At 32.4% G+C, this 12,003-nt stretch overlaps 1 protein-coding gene across 2 annotated transcripts; it reads left to right on the top strand.

Moving 5' to 3' along the window:
- Positions 1–5: 5 nt before the first annotated feature.
- LOC126745005 (putative inorganic phosphate cotransporter) lies at positions 6–7,498 on the top strand. 2 transcript variants are annotated; one of them, XM_050452642.1, is made up of 8 exons: positions 6–315; positions 379–592; positions 644–742; positions 800–1,020; positions 1,097–1,246; positions 1,304–1,436; positions 1,507–1,748; positions 7,340–7,498. In XM_050452642.1, exons 1-8 carry the CDS (start codon positions 145–147, stop codon positions 7,472–7,474), a joined length of 1,365 nt encoding a protein of 454 aa, XP_050308599.1. In that variant the 5' UTR covers positions 6–144; the 3' UTR covers positions 7,475–7,498. The 2 variants fall into 2 exon arrangements, with proteins under 2 accessions (XP_050308599.1, XP_050308600.1); XM_050452643.1 differs by having other exon boundaries at positions 100–315; positions 413–592.
- The last annotated feature ends 4,505 nt before the right edge of the window (positions 7,499–12,003 follow it).

The raw sequence follows: 12,003 nt of genomic DNA on the forward strand, positions 1-12,003 counted from the left end.
AATTTTTATTTACTAACATACTTGGTTTACTTTAAACAGTATCATATCTGATTATGTCAATGGCTCTTGGTTGACAAATATTAGTAATATTCTGTTTACAGAATGATGAATATACTCGTTTTAATAATATTTTTTTTTAATTAAATGAATAACGAAAGCGATGCAGTGATTCCAGATAAGCGCTGTGGTACACGCCATATTCAAGTAGCACTACTTTTTTTCGCTTTTTGTATAAGTATGTCTCAAAGGACTAATTTGACTGTCTCCATTGTCGCTATGTTGGATAACTCTACCAGCTCTAATCCAAATGTAGCAGTAAGTATAATAAAAACGGACATAACTAATTTTTTTTTACGAGCACTTGACTGATTATGGTAGACATATAATTGGACAAACCCCAGCATCGTTCTAGGAGCATTGTTTTACACTTATCCTGTTTTTCAAATTCCTGCTGGGTTTTTATCTAAATTTTATGGAGGGAAACATTTGCTTCTATGGAGTTTTTTTGCTAATACCGTGGCTTGCATTATGGTGCCCTTAGTTTCTAGTCCATGGGGATCTAATGGAGTTATTGCCATGAGAGTAATTCAAGGTAGAGTTAATTTCTTTATTGCAAGCATCTTAGAATCGAGAAATTTTTTAGGACTAGCTCAGGGGTCTATTTTTCCTACTACCCAGACGCTTTTAGGAAGGTGGGCTCCTGTAGAAGAAAGAAGTACATTTGGTGGCATAATTTATTCAGGTAAATTTATGTATTTTTTTTATAATTTAATTAAACTAACTAATTGCAATATCGTAGGTATAAGTACGGGGTCTGTTATAGCATTTGTCACCTCAGGTTACATCTGTTCGTCCACACTTGGTTGGCCATTTACATTTTACCTATGGGGGGCAGTAGGGCTACTTTGGTGTGTCTTATATTTTTTCCTTGGTTTTAATTGTCCTGCTGCTCATCCACGTATAAGACCTGGAGAACGTGCTTTTATTGAACAATCATTGCATCAAACGGAGACAGACCTGGTAGGAGCTGCAATTTTGCATAATAAGTCTACAAACAATAATAAATAATACTTACATTCATAAATTTTATTTGAAGCACCCAAAATTGCCTTTAAAATCGATCTTGACATGCACACATTTCTGGGCAATAGTTTCCGCGAATATCGGCAATGCCTGGATTTACACCATTTTAATGACCGAAGTGTCGTCGTACTTTGCAAAAGTGATGAAATTTAACATAAATTCGGCAAGTGTATATTCTACTTTTACGACTATTGGGTTTTAAGTATTGCTGTACTTTTAGAATGGATTAGTAAGTGCTATTCCGTATACTGCGGCAGCTATATCAGGATTTATATTTGCCCCTATTGCTGATTGTCTTATTGAGAAGCATCTTTTAAGCAGAGTAAACACAAGGCGAGCTATGCAATGTATTGGTATGCATTATGCAAATCATTAGTAAGAGTGACACTTTTTAATAAAATTTAATTTTTTACATTATTTTAGGTTCCTATGGCATGTCTATATGTTTAATCTTAGTCGGTTATGTAGCATATACTCAATTAGCAGCAGTGACACTTCTTACCACAGCAAATATTTTTTATGCAGCAACACTGCTGGGTTATCCCTTGGGACCTGTAGACCTATCTCCCAAGTTTTGCGGCATTATGTATGGAATTAGCAATACTATTAGTTTTGGTATTGCGGCATTTTGTCCTGTTTTAGTGCATTTTGTTGTTAAAAATAAGGTAAACAAACAAAACAAACGATATTTTGAATTTTCTATGTAGTTATACCGGGTGGTGCGTCACCGAGCGGAACATAGGAAAACCCATGTAAATTTTAAGGGGGTCAATTATTGGCTTCCCTGTACATTTTACAGAAAAAATGTAAGATAACTTTTTGAAGAGACCAATCGGGAAAACCCTCGTGCAAAGTTTCAAAAAATTTTAATAAGCGAATTTTGAATTATTCAATTAAATGTAATTGCAAAATTACAAAATTTTCGGTTCCGGTAAAACCAGACACCAGCCACCAGCAAACAATTTCTTATAAGGCTTTATCAAATCTGACGTACAGCCGAATACATGAAATGTTTTTTTTTTTTTGTTTTATCAATCTCACAACTATACATTCAAAGTAAGACACGTTAACATTACTTTTTTATCATACTTAGAATTTGATTAAACCAATAGCAGTATCTGAAATATTTTCAATTTATTTTCCCATCAAGCTTATCTGGTCCATTTCAACCATTAAACCTATTGTTAGTAAATTCGAGTCCAAAGACATTGCAACAAATAATTGTAAATGTTTAACTCAGAAGATCGAAAATAGATCCGAAAAAAGAGAGAACAGAACTCTTAATACTTTACTAAGTGTGGAAAAATAAAATAAAATAAAATAAAATACAATAACTTTTTAAAAAATAATAGAGCATTACATAAAAACATCAATTAATCAAATGTTCAAGCAACCCCTCATTAACTAAGTTAGGATATTGCTAAACAATATCCTAACCGATCATAAAATTCATTTTTAACGTTACTAAGTTGATATTGGGAAATGTTATTACATTCTAACGAAATAGCGTTTTGTAACTGGTTTAGATTCTCAAATTTTACACTTTTATAAATGACACTTTTTAAATGATCCCACAAAAAGAAGTCATTCGATGAAAGATCAGGTGACCTGACTGGCCAAGTATCCGGTACCGTGGACCAATAATATTGCCGTTAAAAGCATTTTCCAAGCACTCTCTAACCATACTAGGGATGCCGCGAGACACGAGACACGAGATGTCTCGTCTCGTCTCGTCTCGTCTCGAAAGTATTTTGTCTCGAATTTCGAGACGAGACGAGACGAGACGAGATAAAAATGTTCGAGACGAGACGAGACGAGACGAGACGAGACGTCTCGATATATGTAAAATGCTTCTAGTAATAATTCGTAAAATTGTCATTAAAATCACGGAATAGGTTTTAATTATTTTTTTATTTCCCCATTATTATACTAATGGGCTTACGATTTGTGTGACAGGTGGTGTGTAGATTGGAAAAAATATCCTTAGAATTTAGGGGTATGTTTATTTAAATCTCTTGGACCAGTCACGTCTGTTTTTATTTTAGCTGCGCATTTTTTTTTCAACTTAACGTTTTTATACAAGGTGTGTCATAAAACTGTGGGCTTTCTTATTTTAAACAAACACCATATTTTATTATATTTTTTGAATTTACCAAAAATTTAAGAATATTACCTGCATTCACCGGACGGAACAGTTGCGTCACTGTTACAAAACTATATCGAAACCCTCCGAAAAATGGTATTAACTGCTTGCATAACGTGTCGATTTGTCCCTAGAGTTTTGGTTTTGCATAATTTTGCAATTTGCTTTATAATTATTATTTAAAGAGGCTCCTATTTAATAATATATTCATATACATATTATGTTTTTTAATACCTATCTTTCGTCTCGAACAAACAAAATCGAATGATACTTTGTCATCTGTTAAAAAAGTCTATGAAAAATGTCGACGTCTACAGGTAATATGTTCAATACGATTATTGGCATTTTTGTCGTAAAATAAGTATTCCTATATAACCTTCTAAGCCATGCTTCAAAGACTGTGTATACCCTTTATAATAAATTACTTACTTAATTATGGAATAAAATAAATATAATAAATTATAAATTTTAGAATAAAAAAATATAGAGCCAGACAAATACACAAATTTATGTTTAATATTTTAATAGGTACATTATAGTTATTACATTGCACTCTTCATTAAGAAATAATATAAATTCTGAAACTTAAATATTAAAAATACGAGAACAAATTAATTTTACGTTAAATAAATATATTTTATAAACAGCAACAACAAATAAATACATTTAAAAAACAACATAATATGACAAGTAAGATATAAGAATAAACTTGAATGCGGTGCTCATATAAATATTTTATTATTAAATCTTAAAAAAATCTTTCCCAACATGCCTACCTACCCAATTAATTTAAAAATTGAATATGTTTTTTGTTAACTTTCATACTTAACTACCTATAATATGTTTATTGTTTATTGGGGTCTATTAAATTTTTAAGTTTTATCCTGGACTTTTACATAGGTATCAGAACTTTTCGAGACAAAACGAGACGAGACGAGACGAGACGAGATAAGGTCTTGTCTCGACGAGACATAAGCTTGTCTCGTCTCGTCTCGAAAAATATTTGTCTCGAACTTTCGAGACGAGACGAGACAATTCTTAATCTCGTCTCGTCTCGTCTCGTGGCAACCCTAAACCATACGGGCAATATGGGCCGAGCAACCATCCATTTGGTACCAGATCATTTGATCTTCCTGAACAACTTCTTCCAAGGCGGGTCCAATTTGAATTTGAAATAAGTTCAGTATCATATCAGCTGTTAGGTTATAGTCCATAAAAAAGGGTCTAATGATATGGTGTCCGGTAATTCCCACGAATACATTTGTTTTTTGGGGATTTTGTGTCCGAGTATGAATAAAGCGATGTTTATTTTCTTGGCTCCAATACCGGAAATTCTGAACATTTGGTTCATTGTTGAGGGTAAATGTACATTCATCGGTAAAACAAATATTTCTTAAAAAATTCCTATGATTATTTGCTCTTTCCATCATTTCAAAACAAAATGCCATTCTTCGCTCTTCATCTCCTTCCTGCAGCTCTTGATGTTTTTCGAATTTATACGAATAATATTTATGTTTTTTAAAGTGCGCAATACCGTTGTATAATGTTTATTTACCTCTTTTTTTCTTTTCTCCCTCGTACTAACCATCTTGTTTTCCTTCACACTCAGTAGAGTATTAAGATCTCTGTTCTCTCTTTCGTCGGCTCTATTTTCGATATCCTGAGTTGAACATTTACAATTATTTATTACGGTACCTTTGGATTCGAACTTATTGACAATATGTTTAATAGTTGAAATGGACGGAATGGGCTTAGTGGGGAAATAAACTGAAAACATTTCAGATACTGCTCTAAAACTGTTTCCCGCTAAACTGTTTATACTGTCAGATACTGCTCTAAAACTGTTTTTAATGCTACTTAATTATGGCTATTTTTTCGTCGACTGAATAATTCATACTTGTTTTCAAATATCGACTGTCACTGATTTATTGACGCTTTTCCTCACGTCAGTGACAATATTCATTTTACTGGTGCCCCTTTGGTTTTACCTAACCCGAAAATTTGCTAATTTTGCAATTAGATTTAATTGAATAATTGAAGATTCGCTTATTAAAATTTGTTGGAACTTTCCACAAGTTTTTGCCAGATTGGTCTCTTCAAAAAGTTATCTTACATTTTTTCTATAGAATGTACAGGGAAGCCAATAATTGACGCCCTTAAAATTTACATGGGTTTTCCTATGTTCCGCTCGGCGACGCACCACCCGGTATAGTAATTCATTTAAATTTTATTTAAGACAACATAAACCACAACAAATTAAAAGGCTATATGTGGAACGCCCTGTGTACTTTACTACGCTATGTCTAAATTGAGTTGCTTAACTTATTTCTTTCTTGAATTAGTCTTTTGCTGTGGCGTGAAGGTCTATTGCGATATCTATTCTGCTATAGATTCAACATCTAAAGAATTTTGCAGATGCGAAAAGTAATTTTTTAGTTTCAAGGATAGCCTGCCTAATTCTTTTTAACGATGTACATTCATATAAGATCTGTGTCATTGTTTTATCCTTCTGCCTTCTCTGACGTATCCAGACAAATCTGGGCTAGCCAATGTACCTAACCATTAAGTCTTTTAAGTGATTCGCACTTAGTTCTTTAATAACCCTAATGACGTGGATTACTTTCTAAATACGATTCGTTAATGAACACGTGGGCATGGCTCATAATCTCTTCTTTAATTAATTGGATTTCTCCTTGCTCTAATAGAGATTGTGAAGTTTGACGCAATTTGAGGATTTCACTTTGTAATTTTGTCTTCCACCTTTAAGACCAGGGTCGATGGTTATAGAAACCCGCTATTTTAATAAGTAAAGTTTCAAAGGAAACTAAAATTCCTATGGGTTATAATAATTAAATATTCACAAAAAACATAAAAATAAGATCTTCTTCTCCTCAACGCTTATCCCTTTTAGGGATGTGGTGACACCATCAAATTTTTATAACTCTTTTATGATTTCCTTCTATCCTTCTCTGTCCTGGTCTAGTTGTTCGGCTTCATGTAACTTTCAATTAATCAATATTTTTGTTTGATCCACTCAACGGCTTGGAGATCTTCCCCTAGTCTTTTTCCTTCGACTTTGTCCTTGATTATTAGTTTTTCCATCGTACCTATTCTTTTAACAATGTATCCAAAATACTGTAAATATCGCTAAAGTATTTGTGTAAGCAGTCTATCTTTCATTTTGAGTTGTTGTAGTACTGATGGTGTTAATGTGCACTAAAAAAAAAGGCCTACCCAAAATCCATGCTGAAGTACTAACACTAAAGCACTATGCAGACTTTTTAATAACATATATAAGAATGGCGAGATCCCAAGCGACTAGCTAACCTCCGCCTTTGTTTCTATCCTCAAACAATCAAATGCGAAAACATGCAATGGCCACCGACTCATTAGCCTTAAGAATCGCGTATTAAAGGCAATTCTAAAACTAATTCACAAGAGTATATACCAAAAGTGCGAAGAAAGATCTGGTGAGACAGAGTTTGGTTTTAAAAACGATTTAGGCATGCGAGAGGTTCTGTACTGCTTACAGCTGCTTACATAGAAATGCCATGACCAACGATGAGACTAAAAACGTCTCTATGCTTCATCGACTACCAAAAGTGACAACGGGAAACACGATCTTTTAATCTATATTTTACGAAAACTGTCGTGAATAAGATATTCAAATAATACACAAACTATACTGGAATCAGACAGTAAAACTGCGAAATCATGATTCACATTACACGCATAATATATCCTTAGCTAAGGGATACGTATTTTCGCTGTTTTTATTCAACTAGTGTTAGACGATAATCCAATGGGAATAAAGGAATACGGTATTCTTATCATTAACTTATGATATACTGATGAACTGGCCATCTTAGCAGACAATATTGAAGATCTACAGGCCATGGTAAATGCCATAAACGCAAAAGGAAACGAGTTTGGCCCTATTTATAAAGAATATCCTTTTATGAAAATAAATTTTACTGGAAACTTTGCGGTTACTTTCACTAGAAAATAAACCAAATAGTTTTAAAAATGAAACACGAAAAGTTCTATTTTAGAAATTAAAAAAAAATTAAATTTATTGAAGTATTTTTTTATTTAATCCCAAACTGTTTTCAGGAAAACGCAAAAGAATGGCAAATGGCATTTTTAATAACAGGAGTGTTATTTATAATTTGCGCCACCCTGTACGCTATTTTCATTTCTGCTGAGAGGCAACCGTGGGATAGTGTGCCAGAGCAAGCTAATATTTAAAAAATAAAATATCTGTTGTTAAATTTTGTAAGTTTATTATTTTTAAAGACTTTAAAATTAAAGTACCTACTTTATTTTACAAAAAGTTTTTTTTTTCTTCTTTGAATATATCGAGGGTCAAAACGCAGGACCACGTAACTAACATTTTTGGCTAAATCAGTTTTAATATACCATTATGCGTAGAATAGATGGTGGCATCTGTTGACCAAGTTAGATATTTATCAGTTTTTAATTTTAGCGGCAAATCGCAAAAATCATAACCTCATTTTTCTCATAACCTCGTAATTTACATTCGCGTCAGTTTTGAAAGCATTACCTCGTATTTGTCAGTTAACCCTTGTTAGCGACCGTTACTGTTGTTGTTCGTGGAAGTGCTTTGTGTTTTTGGCCGGTAAGATGTTTATATTTTAAACAAATTTAGCTACAATTTTATATCACTTTGAAAATAGTTCTTTTAAAGTTGTTGTTAGTAGTTTGTGTTTAATTTATTTTATAATAAGTATATTTTTTTTTTACCTAAACCATACATTTTTTTTCCAGGTAACACTTACGAGGTCCTGCATTTTTTAAAATTTAAATTGTATTACCGCTTACGAGTTGCTGTTTAAGACTACTAATACAATTATAATGTCTAGCCGAACCAGAAAAATGGTGGCAATAGCTAAAAATCTAAACTCAAATAAATTAAATACAGTAACTAAATGCCTAGGATAGGAAAATGACCTGAACTTTTCAAATATAAGTGATTTTAACAATGAGTCTTTACTCGAGCTTGAGTTCGACCAAATTCTAAGCCCTGAGGATATTTCTGAACTAATCAATAATGCGGAGGTCGTATTCGAAAGCTATTCAGAGCCAGAAATTCTTAGCACCTCTCCCGATCAAATGGCAAATATGGAAATCAAAGAAGCTACGATATCAGATCCCATCCTTAAAACAAATTCTATGGAAGCCAGTTTGGGTGAAAGCGTTACAAATTCATTTACGAATGACGTACCCAAAGAAAACACATTGTCTGATCCTGATTACGACGCCACTATGGAGCCCGACGACCCCGACTCATCTGAAGAAAGTATGGTCAAAGACAATTCAAATGAAGGACCGCAAGGGCAACTTTCAGAAGAGGATAGCGACTTAGAAGAACAACCTGTAGGTGAACATGAAAATAGAAAGCGAAAAGGATACAATAAAAGGGCTATTAATAAAAAACTAAGGCTGATAGGCAAAAGCTACATGGGATTCACAAAGCCCAAAAATAAAAAAAATACGTTTCAAAACAAAAATCGCCAGGAAAGGAAGATAAAAGAAAGGTGTAAGTGTTTAAACAAAGAAAAAGTGAAGGATGCTACAAAAAAATGTTTTCTTATTTCAAACGAGGATCGAGAAAAGTTATTCAAGAAGTTCTGGGAAGATATGACTTGGGAGCAGCGAAAAGTATTTGTTAAAAATACTGTCAAAGTATGCGACAAAAAGAGGCCTTTGAAACAAATCGATTCATCTCGTAGATCCCAAACACTAAATTATTCTTTTATTATCGATAATCAATCCATTACTGTTTGTAAGAAAATGTACTTGAATACTCTTAATCTCGGAGAATGGTCCATACGATTCTGAAAATGGCATGGCTAGTAGCCATCAAACCGATATAAGCAGGAGAGAAAAACGACAAGATATTTTTAAAAATGACAGAAACTTTCTTACCGAGTGTCTTCAAAATTTAAACAAGCTTCCTTCACATAACTGTCGAAAAGATACCAACAGTACTTGGAACAGTCTTTTCAGTCATGGTCCGATTTATACCGTGTCTACATGGGGCAATACCAAGAAAAGGGGCAAATTCCAATGTCAATTATTACAATGACTAAACTTGCCGACGAAATGAAAATCTCAATATTCCGACCTAGAAAGGACCAATGTGATGTCTGTTTTAAGTATAAGAACGAAAATGTAGAAGCGGAAGAATATAAAGAACACATTGAGAAAAAAATTCAGCAAGACGTGAAAAGGAAATAGATAAGGAGAAGGCGATAAATGGTGAGTTTCACATGATTACCATGGATGTGAAGCTATCTCCGCAAATACCAGCTAGCACGTTCTACTATAAACAGAAATTGTGTTGCCATAACTTTACGATTTATAATTTAGTCAACAACCAAGCCGTTTGTTATTGGTTTAACGAAACTATTGCCGATGGGCAAGCATCTGTTTATGCTTCCTTTTATTAGACTACTTACAAGAGCAACTTTTAACCCAAGAGGCCAAAAGACCTCATCATTATTTATTCTGATGGCTGTACGGCGCAAAATAGGAATAGTGTGCTCGCTAATGCTCTTCTTTATTTATCAGAGAAGCATGATGTTTCAATTACGCAAAAGTTTTTGGAAAAGAGTCACACTTAGATGGATAGTGCTATTAAAACCTGCTTAAGAAACAAAGAAATCTATTTACCAAGTGATTATTTAAAAAGCACTAAGCAAGCACGTATTAAAAATCCCTATTTGGTAAAGAATATGGGCTCCAATTTTGTCAAAAGCTACGGCCATAAAGATTTTTTAAAGTATGCCTCGATTCGGCTTTCAAGAATGAATAATGATAGGGCTATTGTGACCAATATTAGAGCGTTACAATATTGTAATGGGCAAATTTCATTCAAATTAAAATTTTCTGACGAAGACTTTCACCCCCTTCCCATAAGACCAAAAAATGTTGACTTTAACAATTTCCGTCTCTTTACCAATAGTCTCTTCCAATTACGAAAAAAAAACATAATAATTTACAGAGCATTAAGGCTACAATTCCTAAAGATTGTTGGAATTTTTATGAACAGTTGCCTTACAAGTAAAAATATTTTGCCAAGAAAAGTTTTGTCAGCTTTTATTTTTCATTTTTTTAATTTAATTTTATTTTTATTAGGTTGCTACATAAAAAATACTTTTATAAAAAGATGTTGTTTTTAAATTTAGAAAAAGACCAGATCACAAACTTTTTGAAGTACCTGATAATGTGATGGTATTATTAGAATGGTTATAGGTATTTAATTATGTTAGGAAATAGGTTTAGGGTATTAGTACACAATTTTTTATAATATTTAATACTCCTTTGCAGAAAATATTGAATATTCTCTTATTTTATTTTCTGTAATAAATACATAAAATTTATTTGTGTTTTTTTCGTAGTTTTTTAAGAATGCAATTTCTCGTATCTGTATTATTTAGACACAGTACCTCGTAAATGTAGTTTATTTTATAAAAAAAAGAAAATTATTATTTTTTTCTAGACTGATGTCATTATGTTCCTGCCAAATAAATAAATGTATGAAAAAAATCATTACTTGTCGTTAATTACAAAAATTAAACAGTTTTATTGCTCTCCTGAAAAATTTCCAAAATGTGACTTACAAGGTCCTGCTTTTTGGCCCTCGATATGGCTTTTTGACACATTACAGATTGGGATAAAAGTATATATATAATATAAAAAAATAATAAAAATTTATTTACCTTATCAATTTTGTTTATAAACTAACGAGTAAATAAGTCCGAGTGCTATATGTACCCTTTGATTGGATACGAACATGTATGGCTTTCGATTTCGAAATTGGGATCTCTAAGACTACAGATACAAAAATAGTTCAATATTTAAATAATTCTTGTAAAGACTTCTTCTAATTGTAATAGAATGATCTCTTTTGGGTTACATACCCAAAAGTTCGATCACATTAATTAAAATCTTGAAAACTTGAGGCGCAATTTAGTTTATAAATGTCTTAAAACATTGAAAGACTAAAATTAGCATTACTGTGAAATTATGGGAAGTTTGTTTGCTTGCCACATCTTTGATGCAATGGTGCCAAATGCTTATGTTGAAATAGCAAAAAAACACACTTTATAATATCATAAAAAAATTTACAGTAATACTTAATTTTACAGCCGCAAAACAATATTATTCCTCTTTAATAAAATATGAAGCATTTCTTTTTCACAAAATATGATAAGATACTCTATTAAGAAGTCAATATTCAAAGTTAAATGAATGTAGATAACGTATATTAGAGAAAAAGGAAATAATATCGCAACGCCGCTCAATCGCATTGTTGATTCCACCGACACAAGTAATCTTTACCAGTGACGTCGTCAAAAAATATTTATATGATAAATATTTATTATTAGTAGATTATGCTTAAAATTATAAATATTATTACCATTTATAAATTCTTTATACTTTTTTAACGTACTTGTGTACTTTTGTGAAAAGATCGACTTAAATCGCCTTTTCTCATGGTGCAGCACAAACGCTACAAGTTTTTACTATCGCAACAGTTCACAAAAACACACTCCTATTGCCCTTGTGCACATATTAAACTCAAACAAAGTTATTGTTTACTACTTCTAGCATTTCAATGATTCAAGATAAATGTATTTTGGACATCAGGATTATAGCTTCCATTAATGGATAATACCTATAATAAATAGATGTGGAATGGGAGTATCACTGGCCACCTTATAATGTCAAAACAAGCCCCCTTTTTTACG

Source organism: Anthonomus grandis, chromosome 15 (genome assembly GCF_022605725.1).
Source record: "Anthonomus grandis grandis chromosome 15, icAntGran1.3, whole genome shotgun sequence".
Classification (NCBI taxonomy): Eukaryota; Metazoa; Arthropoda; class Insecta; order Coleoptera; family Curculionidae; genus Anthonomus; species Anthonomus grandis.

Bases quoted from the DNA above. Each gene is read 5' to 3' on its own strand.
- LOC126745005 (XM_050452642.1), top strand. From the start codon at position 145: ATGAATAACGAAAGCGATGCAGTGATTCCAGATAAGCGCTGTGGTACA. The intron at 316-378 runs GTAAGTATAATA...TGATTATGGTAG, and splicing joins GCTCTAATCCAAATGTAGCA to ACATATAATTGGACAAACCC. The intron at 1,021-1,096 runs GTAGGAGCTGCA...TTTTATTTGAAG, and splicing joins ATCAAACGGAGACAGACCTG to CACCCAAAATTGCCTTTAAA.